Source organism: Eleginops maclovinus, chromosome 7 (assembly GCF_036324505.1).
Source record: "Eleginops maclovinus isolate JMC-PN-2008 ecotype Puerto Natales chromosome 7, JC_Emac_rtc_rv5, whole genome shotgun sequence".
In the NCBI taxonomy this organism is placed as follows: domain Eukaryota; kingdom Metazoa; phylum Chordata; class Actinopteri; order Perciformes; family Eleginopidae; genus Eleginops; species Eleginops maclovinus.
The window spans coordinates 5,549,233-5,564,020 of record NC_086355.1 but is presented as its reverse complement, the minus strand read 5'-3'; the positions used below and the strand labels follow the sequence as shown (position 1 = coordinate 5,564,020).

Below are 14,788 nucleotides of genomic sequence, written 5' to 3'. Positions count from 1 at the left end.
TGATTAATTAACTGTATTAAGTAAAATGTTAAGACTCCATCCATCCATCCAATAATATAGCTCTTATTGTATAATACATGTTTTGTGTTCAACAATCTGCTCTTGCAAAGAAACTCAATCTGTGTAACCACTATTGCTCTGAATTTCTCATGCAAAGTGACATAAGAAGGAATTACTCAAGTGAATGTACTTAGTAACTTTCCACCACTGACACGTAAGATTCACTACAGTATGGCAAAGGACATTTTAGGATCTTCTCTTGGAACGTTTTGCTTTGACGACTGTTATTTATTTACCACAGCAGTGGATCAGCTCCCAGTAATAAAGCAGGCTTCCAGAGTTAATGTGGTAATGATTTATTGATGTTAAATGCTACACAAAGCACCTTTACATCCACAGTAAGGAGTCACTGACACAGGTTGGAAACGCCTGCTGTTACCATCTGAGTGAATATAAAACCGGAGGACTCAGAGAGGGACACGCATGAGTGTTCAGTCATTTGCTTGCAAGACGTGTTTTTCACTTTTGTGATTGAAGAAATCCTTTATTCGAAAAGGAAGAAAATAATACATTTGAAACAAGCAGACAAAGGACACGGGTCAAATCTGCAACACCTACACACCTCGTCCTGTTAGCATGTTAAAGTTACTGTGGCTAAACAAAAGACAAACTTAAACTCTCCAACATTATAGCCTAATATTTAACAAGTCTCAGTATATGGCACCATTTCCGGCTGTCATAGAGTCCAGTGTTTCGTGATGAGACTATTTACAATAAAAAAAAGAAGAAAATCAACAAAGAAACGTGTTTTAAAAATAGTGCTTGAAACGAGTGACTCGACGTAAAACTATGTACATACCTGTATTTGTCAAAGCTTGTTCGCCTTTATATACACATATTTTTTTCACATTTGTTAATAAGTCACATCAATCATATTAAATATAGCAAACATTTCCGCGGAAGTAAAAAGAAAGGGAAAGAAACGAGTCAATTTGAATGACATGTAACCACGCGTGTATCACATTTCAACATAAAACATAGAACGATAATATTAATACCAATGACATTATCTGAACAATTAAATGAAAATCTCTTTTCAGCATCTCAAAATATTTCTACTCTGCATCATTTTCCAGTCATTTGCTATGTACAAGAAAACATTCAGACTTGTATCTTGCCAGTAGAGATCTCTTAATACTCACATTTGGTTTTTCAGTGTTTGCCATTCTGTAACTGCTGGGAGATGCTGTGTAGACTTGAAAATACTGACCTAAAATATATTGCCAAGCTTTCTTACATTTAAAGGAAAAGTCTCACATTTTGTGCGGTGAACAAAATGATACACTGATTGACAGGTGTCTCTTTCCCAGTGCAAGTCAATGGGAAAAGTCTATTTGTGCCCAATGACGTCACAGACCGCCGGTGTAGTACCACCGTTTGGCCACTACGCAACTTTGCTTCAACGGCCTCTTTGTGGGGGTTCGTGAGTCAGATATAATTGGTTATTTTTATATCAGCTCACAAGAGTATTTCCCAAAAATTAAACAAGCACATTTTGGGTATTTTTGCTTGAAAAAAAAAAAGGTGATTCCATTTTCTTTTCATGATTTATCATTTTATCTACAGTTAAAGTTAAATTCAGTTACTTAAATTCTGCTGCCACTGGTAAACTGGAGTGTGTACTTTGGCCAGTAACACTCAATATGAACCGAGTTTATCTATTCGGTTTTTATTTTGACTGCAATATAAAACACAAATGAGGAAATGACTCTGGATTTGGCTTTTAGCGCTTTTTTACCTCAATTATTAAAATAGTGGCTATAAAAGTGTTTGTACTGGGTAAATAATGTATATGCTGATTTACAGACATCTCTTTCGCAGTGTAAATCAATGAGAAAAAGACCCAATGACGTCACAGATTAGACTGACGTGTAGTACCGCTGTTTGGCCACTATGCACATTTCCTTCAACGGCCGGCGCTCTTTGTGGGGGTTGGGGGTGAGTCAAATATAATTGGTTGTTTTTAATATCATCTCACAAGAATCTTTCCCAAAGATGTCAGACTTTTCCTTTACTGGCGTTAAAACTGTCTGGTTGCAACCCATCAGGAGAGGAAGCGCAGGAGCTCAGCTAAGAGGGCGACGAGGCATCACATTTTTCTTTTTTGTACAAGAGAACGTCTTACACACCAACTTCAAAACAATCAAGAATGCTTACTTGCTGCAGGACATGAATAAATACAGAAAACGGACTAAGGGAGTCATTAAAGAAAATAAAATAAAGAAAACTCCAGATGTCCGACATTATCAACGACAAAACAAAATTCAAGTGGAGAGAGATGAAAATGATGACACTAACAATTATACAGTGTTTGTGCTTGTGAGGACATTAACCCATCACCTGGAATGTGCCTCAAAATAATAAAAATAAATGCAAACAGGTCCATGTTGCATCAGAGATAAACAGGTTGCTATCCCCGACTACACATCCGCATTATAAAGGTGGGTGCTTGAAATAAAGTGCAGGATATTTCCAGCCATCATTTCCATATTCTAGACTTTTTTTTTTCAAACAAATATGGATTAATCTTCTTCTTGACGAGTTCAACAAATAAATCACTGAACACTGAGAGATTACATTCTTGTAGCATGAAGGAAAACTATGAGCTATGCCATGGATTTAGTCTAACGGGGTTTATAATGCGTTCAGATACAAAGCAAACCAACTGACTGTAAAACTATAGTTAAATAAAGACAATCTGAATAAAAAAAGCCACAATAATCACTGCATTTTATGTTTTTCAGATACTTATAATACTCTGTACATTCATGGATTGGAGCTATACCACAACCTTTCTGCACTTTGTCTGCATCTGTTTGACTGTTTTCCCACTGATTCAAGGCTAATTGGCCTTCAAAATGTAAGAAAACGATCAAAATTTATCGGATTTGTACGACTTTTTAAGATGCAATTTCAATTTAGCTCAATAAAAGTCAAATAAAAGCAGCTAATTCTGATATTTCAGGAGAGAATGTATTGCTGGTATTGGTAATGGTACTAAAAATGATCAAATATCTTTCTGTTAATTCATTTATCCCTGTATCCAACGAGAAAGTGATACTTAATATTCTTAAATTCGGCTTCCCCTGGTAAACTGGAGTATGGCATTTGCCCAGTGACACTTAATATTGACCCAGTTTATATATTATCTGTGATTTACACGTACAATTTAAAACAAAAACCTACACGAAATGACGGATGTATAATGTGTTTTCAGATTTAAATATAGAATAACATCCACCCGTTTGCCTCCAACTCTACATTTGTGTTGTATCTGAACGCAGATTTGTGAAACTCATCTGTAAAAACTCTACTTCACATAAACTCAACTGAGCACTCTTGACTGCATTATTGTAAACAAAGGACTCGTATGATAATATGAGTTGAAACACAACACGATGATCCGCACACGCACACGCACACACACACACACACACACACACACACACACACACACACACACACACACACACACACACACACACACACACACACACACACACACACACACACACACAAAATATTACAAATTAGAAACGAAAGAAAGACAACAGAAACAAATAGGCCTACGTTTCTTCAGCTTTGTTTGTTGTGTACTCTAGTTGTGTATAAGGCTGGTCCAGTCTGTGTGTTTCTGGCCGTTAACAGAGTGCTGCTCAGCGGGTCAGAGGTAGAAGCCGGTGGCGGGGGGGTCGGGGAGGCCGGACAGAGTCTCAGGGCCGGGCATCTGGACAGCAGGGGGCGCCGCTCCGTTTCTATTGGGCAGAGCACAGCCTGCTGGGTAAGTGTTGTTCAGGATGCAGCCATTCTCCATCTGCAGGGTGGGGGGGGGGCACATCATGAAAGGACATTGTTAACATCTTTTTAAATTAGCTTTTTATTAGTGACACCCCACTTTTAAAAAGTCCTTTAAGTATTTGTTTATTTTTATATTATTTTACCATTTTATTTGCAAAATTCCCTTTAAAGTTGGTGTTTAAATCATTTTACTTTTATTAATGTAATTAATTATTACATTTCTATTATTTTATTTATCTTTATTTGGGTTTTTATTTAATTTAATTTGTATTATTTTATTAATTAATTTAATAGGTATTTATATGTTATCATATTTATTGATTTTGTCTTCCTTGGTTTTACCCGAGAGGGATCACAGTGTGCAATATTTTGTATTATTATAACTTTCACGGATGTGTCTCTTCAACTGTTAAACTACATCATGTTTTTTGTTGGGTTTTACTTTTTGCCCTTTTAAATTAGATTATTATTATGAAGTCACACAGCTGGAGGAAGAGTTGGTCTTCGCAGCATTGCTCAATTGTAAAAATACTTTGTTACAAGTAAACATGCATGTGAAAGTCAATGTAAAGTACAAAAGTATTGTTATTAAAAAATGATTAAGTATCAGAACCAAATGTACACGGTTCGCTCGATTCAAAATCATTTTTATGACACGCTTGATTATTATTCTTGATGCATTAATGTCTATCAAAGCTATTAAAAGGTGGAGTTAATTTGTGCTACTTGTTTAAAGCTATCATTCTAAATCAATGTTCATTCATTTGTTGATTTATGTTTTATTTTAAGTAATATTCTGTGTATGTTAAGTCACTAAAAGGTGTCAGACAAATGTAGTGGTCCAAAAAAATAAAGATATCGGCTACCGAAATGTAATGCAGCAGAGGTATACATTTGCACAAAATGAAAACACTTAAAGTACAATATTTCAGTACTTCATTACATCCCACAACATTAAAATAGAGCCTGTTTGATGGAGATTTTAGATTAAAATATTTATATTTTTATTGGAAAAATGACAGAAATCAACCATGTTTTTTCAGAACTATCATTTTAAGTGTAGGACTCTGTATATAAGATGTCTTTTGAGCGATAACTTAAATCTGAAGGGTCTTTCAGTGAGGAGCGTCTCCGGAAATGTCACGGCTGTCTGCACGTGACATTTTAAGATATCATGCTTAAAACGATGACAGGTCTCCCTGGAGGTAGCACAGTTTGTCTGACGAGGCTGACCGTTGAAATAAAAGGTCAAAGAAAGACCAAAACCATCATGACTCATCCTCTGCCTGTGATGTGGTTTTAATGTACCTCAGAAAACAGTGCAGGTAAAAGAAAATTCTGCCTATTGCCAAAAGAAATTATCCATCATCATGAAGCTTTGAGAGAATTCCCACTATATTTTTGGAAAATCAAAGTTGCAATACAGATTGAATGTATCTTCAGAGTTCATAGATTTCTCTCTTTATAGTTTGGTCTTTAAAACATCAGAAAACTATTTAATATCCTGTTTTCTTCGACAAATCGTCCAAAACTCAAATAGATTAAATGTATTTTATTATCAAACCTAGAAAACCAAAAAACTATCGAATTTAGAACTTGGAAACACTAAATATCTGGGTTTTTTTACTTGGGAAATTACTAAAATGATACCTATTCATTTAATTTAATCAATTTTCTATGAATAGTTGAAGCTATAGACAAAACTAGTGGACTAAACACCAGAGCACCAGTAAGAAGGTAGCAAACTAGGAAGCATAATCATTACAACGCATGATCATTTAAAAAGTTTTGAAAAACATCTAGTGAACAGTATGGCTCATTTTGTGGCTGGATACTTTGATAATCCAGGGTTTTGTCTAAACTTTCTGCGTGCTTCCTGAAACCAACATGCAGATTTCCCCATAAAATGTTAAAGTGATGCCAGAAAACCATATTTCTGTTAGTCAAAAACTGTTTAATTACTCAAAATATATGAAAATCTTCTCGTATAGACCGTCAGACGGCAGAGACAGCTTTGTGTTTACGGACAATAAATAGGGGATGGATGTCCGGTAGTTTCTTTTACTGACTTTTTTTCTGTAAAGGAAGTAAAGAAACCGTAACTCGGGATTTATTTGTTGTTTAAGGTGCAATATACGACTCAGCAGCTTCCAGACATGAAGAAACTATTGTTTTCCGCTTCGTTCTGATGCAGTATTTTCGCCGGAAAGTGGGCAGGGCCGTAGTTTTGACCGGAAGTATTTTTCTAGACTGTATTTACGTTTGACTATTTGATACCTAAAACCTACAAAATAAACATCCATGCTCAAACCGGATCAACATGTCAGTGTCTCAGTGTCCTCACCTTATTGGGACTGGGGTCATGAGTGATCTCGGCGGTCACCATGCCGTAGGGGTCCAGCTGCCGGCAGGGCTTGTCTACCCCCAGGATCTGCTCCAGGGAGGCGTTGGGGGGCGGGCACTGCGATAGGCTGGAGATGACCTGCGCCAAAGGAACCGGGATCTGCTCCTGCTGCCGTTTATGGTTCATCCCCTGGAAGGATGCAACCGTGGACTCGGCCCCGTGCGGCTGTCCGCCCCTCCCAAACAAACTGCTTCCACTGATGGCATAATCCACATTGTCAATATTAGGCAAACTATAATCCATGCAGGAGTCCAGCGAGGCGTTAGTCAGAGGTTTATGGCCGTTATCAAGGCAGGAGGTGCTGCCCAGACTCTCGCTGAACCTGTAGTCCTGCCATTGGGACTTTCCCGCCGAATGCGCCTTGCTGGAGTGGCCACACATGCCGTTGAGGTTGGCTGGCTTGGGCTGCTGAGCGAGATGGTTCTGCGCCCTGGGCTGCTGGAGCTGCTGCTGCTGCTGGAGGAAGAGCGGATGCTGATGAAGCTCTCCCTGCAGCTCGGTGGCCTTGCCGTTGAAAATAGTCTGTTGTGTTTTATAGTGTTGTATCCCAGCATTCACTAGAATGTCTGTGGCTGTCCATTGTCCATTTCTGATTGGTTGATTTTGCCCCATCATGTCTCCGTTTACTATCGTGTTGGTATGCGTGTGGTTGCTCTGCTGGCTCCAGTCGTGCGCCACTTTAGCGGGACGCATGTTGAGGTGCTGCTGCATCTGCTGGGACAGCTGCAGGATGGGAGCCTGCCCCACCAGAGGAGGCTTGTGGTGAGAATACTGCATCTGAACATTAGCCTGAGGAGCGGGATTACTTTCAGGTAGCGACACAGCTGTGACGGTCGCCGAGGCAGTACTGGGAGGCGCCTGTCCTCCGATCTCTGTGGAGTCAGTCTTCCCCTCTAAGGAGTCGTAGATATACGAGAGGATCTCATCGTTCGTCAGCAGGTCGTCCAAGGTGGGCACGCGTTCGGGGTCCATCTCCACTCTGATCATCCGCTCATCCAGCAACAGCAGCTCCAGGTCTTCGGCGCTCAGCCCCAGGCCTTCCAGAGCTCCAAACAGATCGCCGTTCGAACAGCCCGCTTCTTCTGAATCCACAACCCCATGGCCTTCCAGGGAGAGGGAGTCCAGAGTAGACAGCAGGGGGTCAAAGCCGGTTCCTGGCTCTGTGTTTCCCGGACCCAGAATCCCGTTGATCGGCTCGTCCCAGCTCCTTTGCAAACTGGAGGGTTCGGAGTCGGAGAAGCCCATCTGGTCCCCAAAGAAGCTGTGGAAAGACATTTTGGGCTCCTGGGCCGGCTGGCAAACGTACACAGACTCATCCTGACTCATGAGCGCCCCCAAAAGAGAGCCAGGGTCCAGACCGTCCCTCAACAGCCTTTCTGTCCGGCTCTTCTTTGACTTACTACCGTTTTTCTCCTGGGTCCCGTCTCTGAAGGCTGCGATGGGATGGTTGGACTGGTAGAGCAGGGCCTCGCCTGTAGCGTAGGTGAAGGGTAGATGCATGGAGCGCTTACGCAGGTGTTCTCCTCCCTCTTCATCCCTATAAAGACACAAGAAATAACAATGTATTCATAGTTGTTTGTATGGTTCTTACCCGCTTTTCTATCATTGAAGTTGTCATATAAGTGTCATACAAGTTTTTTTATGATTTAAATTAACTTTATTTTTGTTTTAGAGTGACTTTACGTCTGTCCAGATTTTCATAGATGAAAAAAAGCCTCTTGGCTAACTCAGAAATGTCTCATAATGTGCACTGTCCCTGTTAAATAAAAAAATGTCTAACTTCGCTATTTGGAAAATGAACAGTGCAAAGATATTTGCTGGTCACACCCAAAATATGGCTTCTTGCTCAGAGAGGCTTACCGTCATCAGACAGAAAGTCGATAGGTTCCAATATTAAAAGATGGGAGTATGTGCTACATCATAACTGAAATACAGCCCTGGAGTAAATGAAGAGACCACTTCAGCATGATCCTTTTCGTTTTGACACAAATTCCCTGCATAATCTAATCAAACACAAACTTAAAATGTGTGCCCATCGTTAATGTTGTGAAAAGGTTTAGTTGCTGCCAATTTGTTTTTGATGTTTTTGAATATTTTGTACAACTAGTAAAAAAAGAAAAAGATTACAACACATCATATATAGATATTAAACATACAAAAGAGGCCTCTGGGTGGCGATGATGTAGTCTGGCTTGCCGTTCTTGTACACCAGTCTGGCGTTGGCCTGGACCCACTTCCAGCGATTCTCCTTGGTGAGGAGCCTGAACACCGTCAGACCACTCTCTCCCGTCTTCATCACTAAAGATATTAAACACAAGCAGTTACAATGAGTGAACTGAACCACAAAAACCACATTAACCTGCAGAAACTACTTAATTTCAGCAAAGACAGAATCCAAATAGGAAGTTTAGCATATTGGTGGCTCTAAAAGATATTGATAGGTTCTGAATGAGTTGATGCTACAGTCATTGTGAGATCATGATCGTGTTATATGTGTTTCATTGCATTTAGGCGTCAGATTTACCAGCAGCAAGTGAAAGTTGGCTGGGTTATGGCAAGGGAAGGTTGATGGAATCACCAAAAAATGTGCGATCAGTGCTAGCAGCAAGACAAATCTACTGAAATGTTCATTTAAATCTAGCCGGTAGAAATGCACGCACAAAAGCAGACCCCAGCTTTGGATAGATGACCTCACTAACTAACTAACTAACTAACTGACTGACATTCTTGGAAGTTATTAGGAAGTAGTAATGTGCTTTCACTGCATTATGTTATAAATTACTGAGGGTAAAGAAGTTCTAATTGGATCAAGAGCAGCACTTAACACAAGGAGCAGTATGACAGTGGGGTGTTTTCTTTACTCCTTTTGTATAAAAATGGTAATATAACATAATATGAGTAATTGTTACGCTAGACAGAAAGGAGGAGATCAATGAGCCCCTGGTTCTGAAGTTGTATCTGTTTTTACCTCCTGATTAAACCACACCGCAGTGAGGGGAGAGTGGTCTGCACCGTGTCTGACCTCTGAAGTGTTTGTGTGTTGGTGCTGCTGCATGGATCATCGCTGATGCTTTGCTTATGCGGTGGATTTGTGGGCCCTATCCTCTGCGCTGGCAGCCCTACAGCTTTGCTCAATCTGCTCCGTAATCCAGCGGGATTACTTGCAAAAGCTGTCTGAACTCTCTGACCAGGTTCGGCCAGACCGCCTCAACTTTATTGACAGGACTAAATCTAAAATAGCAGCGGGATTCTGTCAGATACACATCCAAGATGGAGGGACTGTTACTACTAATACTCGCTTCATTATTGAACAGCTTCAGACGACTGAAAACACATCTCTTTAGAGCCACCTTAAAACTCTCTTTGCATGCAGCCAAAAGGCATAGGGTGGCTCTAGTATTTTGGGCCCATTAGCTTTCGCTCTTTCTCTTATGGTGCAAAAAAAATTGATATGCAGCAAACAGTCAGGTCAACATTAATTAGACTGTAATCAGACTTAAATCATCTCTTCTCTTTTCTGAGATCAACGTATTTGTATGCATGGTCCTTGAAATAATAAATACATTAAATTGAATTATTTAGCATGTCAAAAACATCCTCTCAACTCTCTTATGTTGTCATGAATTGTGATAAGGTGCGTGTTTGTTGTCTAAGGGTAGGGACCTTAACTATGTGTCATTGCAAGGCCCTGGCTTCTTTCCCGGAGGCTACTTTTGTTACTGTCTCTGCCCACTTTCTACTAAAGACAGAAAATGCCTCAAAAACCTTGAAGAAATGGTATCCACCCAAAGTATTTGAAGAAAACTGTTTTTTCTGCAGCTTATTTAAATGTGATAATGTAGAAGAGCACCATGTGGGGAGGGTCCAGAGGCACTTTCTCCACTTTAAAATCCTATCCTAATACTATCGAATAGCCCCAGTAGAGAGAGCTTAAAGGAAGTGAGGGAGAAAGAGATGCAACAAACCCCCACAGACTGGGAAGGTTGTGGGTTCATGGTGAGTCATGTCATACCCAACCTAAACCACAGCTGCCCACTGACCGCACTTACTTCTGACATGGTTTTCTGCGCAGTGCAACATATCAGCGGCATGGATGAACTGATATCCGGATCCTCGTACTCGCAGCTCAGCCTCTGTGTACCCCAGCACTATCTTCCCCCTGTGTACAAAACACCATCATTCATTTTCAAAACCGTATCCATGGAACACGCCACATCTTACATCTACATCTAATGGGTGATCTTAAAAGGTACTGCAGGAGAAAAAGATAACATGCTGGTTTGTGTGAAAGGTTTCTGTTTCTGTTGCATGCCAGCCTCTTACTTAGCATCACAGGCCATGGGCGTGAAGTCCAGCTTGTGTTTGGTTCTGAAGATCATGTTCTTGGTCCTGATCTCCAGGATGGATGGAGGCTGCAGAGGAGTCATAATGGTGAAGAGGGCGAGCTGAGGCGGGGCCTTTCCTCCGTTTTCCTGCCGCTGGTTCTGTCCGTGCAGAAACTTCAGTCTGCCCTGGATGTTCAGAGCCTGCACACAAAGACAAATACATCAAGTTCTTGAAATGTGTTGAATGTATATGTGAGGGACTGCATAGCTTGGGTCTTGGAAGGGCATGATTGCGATGGTGCATGTGTTGGAGGAAGTAGAATCATTTTTGTAATTATTGGGAGGATCAATTTTGCAGTCCTTGAAGCTGACAGGTTAAAGTCATTCTCAAAGTTTCAAGCTCTGCTAAAAAAACAAGTCTTTGGCCTGACTGTTTTCTCTCTTCAGTTCAAACATTTCCCCTCACCAGAAAGCCGGAGGAGTTGTCGAGCAGGCAGCGAAAGCGACACACAAAGGTCCTCTCCAGGAAGGACGAGTTCTCTGGAGGAAGCTGCTCAGGGTTGTAGGTGACCACAGCCGAGCTGCTGTCTGGTTCCGTCTCTGTGGTTACAAACAATGGTGACAATTTCTATAAAGTAAACAATTTAACTTGAGAATTTGACTTTAAAAATCGAACAATCCCAGCTTGGAATTGCTCTGTATTTGCAACATAAAATAGGCAATCAAAAGGACCCCTAGCTCACATTGAGTTTGACAATATGTCACATTATATGAGCTTAAGGTGGTCTAAATATTGGTTTATACACCTCTATAGTAAAGGCTTTTCATGTCTACATAGCACAGTGAGGCAGTGTTTGTCTGATGTGTTCAAAGGCCTTAATAATGTCGCAAATGTAAAAATGTAGAGATGTTGTCATGCTGCCCTCTGCATTAATTCTTCAACTGGACTATAATATTGTCTTATATCATCAGCAGCCATCCATTGTATAAAACGCACTTATGTAATGAGGCCCGGAGCCGACTCTGCCCTAACCCTGACTGACAGCATTGGTTCAGTTAGAGGGGGAGACAGTGAGTGCAGGACCGGGTGAGCTGCGTCAGAGCTTTGGGTCTAAACACATTGCTCAGAATCAAAGCATATAGACATAAGCATCTTAAAACCCAAATACAGATCTTGGACCTCTTTACCTCCTAAGCCAGAGTGAAGATTACTGGGTCACGTGACTTGACCTGAGGATGGTCTTCTAGCTTAGTGCCTAAAACAGGGTCTGCTTAACCGCTTCATATTGATGTCCAAATGGGTTTGCAGTGTGTTAAGGTTTGGTGCAGTTTTACTTAACATACAGAAACACAATGTGCAACTGTATCTGAATTTATATCTTGCATAGAACAATAATTAGGTTGTTATTAATATCAGATATAAAGTATGAGTGAGTTGTAGAGGTTTGTGATTATGCAAAAATAGTTCATGTCTATTCAAAAATGCCCACTTTCCACAACATCTGCAATCATAAACAGATTTAACAGCATTTTCTGCATGAAATAAATAAAAGCAGAAACTCTTTTTATAATTTAAATTCATCTCAACAAACCAGCTTCCTCACACATCTGTGAATGCCTTGGTGTAGTGTGTGCGAGTTCTCTTGTAGTAGGAGAGAGTGATCACCTTGGGGGGAGTCCTGGGTGATGGAAGGAGGGTTTAAAGCCCAGTGCAAGTTTCTCCTGAGCTCCTGCTGGTCCTCCGTATGGACCAGCTCGTACACACTCTGGTGCATGACATCCGTCTGAGGAACAACGAGAAGAAGAAGAAGAAGAACAACAAGAAGAAGAGTTATCTTTTGCCAAAATAAAAAGGGTCAAATGACAAAAGACATACAGGATGGGCGAAAAATTTCACACCGAAAAAAAAAAAATGGAATTGATTGCTATGTTTTCTTAAGGGTGCAGTTGAACTTTTTGGGTTACTTGTTAGAGTATGCTTCTCTCACCCATTTTCCCATAAGCCCTTTGGTTTGTGTGTCTGCAGCAGTATATGCGAGGAAGCTCTCCCTGCAGTTTGTGCTTCTCCCCAACAGGAGTGCACAGGTACACTCCTGAGCGCTGGTGCAGAGATGTGTTCTCTGCAGCCCTCTGCTGAGCCTGGTGGGTTTTGTTTTTTTTTCCCCCCAAAGGCCAAACTATAAATAGGTTGGGTCTTTCTGCTGTTGTCTGAGCCTCTGCCTCTGCACCATGCAGGGAGTGGACCGATGGATCAAACCCGACCCCCGAGCCGTTCCCAGCAGACGCTGCACGCAAGCCATGCATCAAGCCAGCCAAGCGGTCAATCAGTTTGGAGAAAAAGCATCTAGGATGTGCCTCTGAGGATCCCAATACTGCTGATTGATGAAGTTAAATTATGGCTAAGTTGGATGTTTTTGTCCCTCATGTCTTCAAAACATTAAGAACGGGGTTGTATTTCTTTATCAGATTTTCCTTGTTGGTTTGAAACCATTTTTGGAGATGATAGAAGTCAGAGGCATAGAAACAGACTTACCTGGTGGAAGCCCAAGTAGTCCTGGATGGTGTGAGAGCAGTAGAAGATGGTCCCACCGGCAGTGAGCACCATGACAAATCCATTAAGAGCCTGTGGGTCAAACAAAGGATGCACACAGTTAGCAGAGACACTTATTTCTCATTGCGTAGGAGCTTTCAGTTTCCTAAATGGCAAACAAGACAAAAATGGGTACCACTTTACAATAAGACTACCCTTATAAAGTATTCATAAAGGGTTTATAACTAGCTTATAAATTAGGTTGTAAACACTTTAATAATCATTAAGGATAATTTATAAACCAGTTCTAACATAGTTTTCATACGTCAACACAGGCTCACTATTTGGCAAGATGACTAAGCCTTATATTGGCTACCTAGCTTACTCCGTCTTCTTCAGCAGCCAACCTCCTTGGTATCTGTTGTTCACTGAGACGATTCTCCCCTCATCCATCTTGATGTTTCTTGGCATCTCTTAAGCTAAGTAGCCAATATAAGGCTTAGCAGTACAGATAAATGTGGCAAACTATTTGGCAAGCAACCGTTCACAGTTGCCCTGTTTATCTCTTGTATTATAAAAGCGTATTAATGATTTATAAAGTGATCACAACCTAATTAATAAATTAATAACAAATTATCTGTAAACCCTTCTTAAGGGTAGTCTTATTGTAAAGTGGTAGCCAAAAATATGAAAGGTTGGTTGTTGGTCATTTCAGGTTTCCTGAACAGGAAGTGATAGCTACCGCTGTTAATTTCCCTTCATATGCTCTAAATGCTTTGACATCCAGGAAGCAAAGAAAAGGAGGCGGCAGGAGAAGACACAAGTGATCAGATTTGTGATCAGACCTATTTTGTGTCAAAGTCAGCATCCATTACAGATGAGGTGGCGCGATGACAATCTTCAGTCCAACGGTAAAACCCAGACTTTTATAATGCAATGTACCAGATGTGGAATAGAATTTACTGGAGGCACAATAGAAGAGGATTTTAGTCATGAAGATATATGAAGCGCATAGGCATACATATATAATGTGAAACCTGTCAGCCCTTTGCATTCATAACCTTTTTATTGATATGAATTATTAAATCTCTTCTATTTCTATAAATAAGTCTCTTCCATTTTTCTGCAACAGCTGCAGCGTGGACATTCAGGTTTGTGATGTTTGAGGAGATAAAATAAAATAAATTCTTGAATCAAAAATGGAAGTACAGAAAGAAGGAGGAAAGGGGGAGGCATGTTCAGTGAAAAGGAGCATGTTCATTGTTTCTCTTCAAAAGGGGAACAGCTGGTCCACTATTTCCACCTCACTGGACACACTCGCCTTCCCCCTGTATGCTTACACAACATAGCGTAAACAAACACACACAAACAGACGTGTACACAAACAAAAACAGCCTAACACATCAGCACAGTCATCTCTCCTAAATCTTCCTACAGGACACAGGGATGACTCATGCCGTTCTGTTATCTGCCACACTGAACACCATAATGTCAACATTCTGTTAGAAAATATCAGTTTTTCAGAAATAATCTCGATTTGTTTTAAGCTCTTATGGAATTTCCCGCAACGTTTGTTCAAGTTCTGCAAAATGACTAATTGCTCTGCCGCTGCTGGAACCCAATGTGATGTGCAAAGCTGCGCAACCGTCAGAAACCAGGCCAAATAGTACT

The 14,788-nt window shown here is 40.7% G+C and overlaps 1 protein-coding gene across 1 annotated transcript in view; it reads right to left on the bottom strand.

Annotated features, from left to right (window-relative positions):
• Positions 1-351: 351 nt before the first annotated feature.
• Positions 352-14,788, bottom strand: part of LOC134867796 (aryl hydrocarbon receptor-like) — a 34,604-nt gene continuing 20,167 nt past the window's right edge. The window contains exons 4-11 of the mRNA XM_063888616.1: positions 13,121-13,210; positions 12,254-12,371; positions 11,054-11,187; positions 10,586-10,788; positions 10,312-10,421; positions 8,419-8,560; positions 6,203-7,799; positions 352-3,874 (exon numbers count right to left, since the gene is read on the bottom strand). Coding sequence (XP_063744686.1) covers positions 3,725-3,874; positions 6,203-7,799; positions 8,419-8,560; positions 10,312-10,421; positions 10,586-10,788; positions 11,054-11,187; positions 12,254-12,371; positions 13,121-13,210 — 2,544 coding nt within the window. The 3' untranslated portion in view covers positions 352-3,724. The remainder of the gene's footprint in view (positions 3,875-6,202; positions 7,800-8,418; positions 8,561-10,311; positions 10,422-10,585; positions 10,789-11,053; positions 11,188-12,253; positions 12,372-13,120; positions 13,211-14,788) is intronic.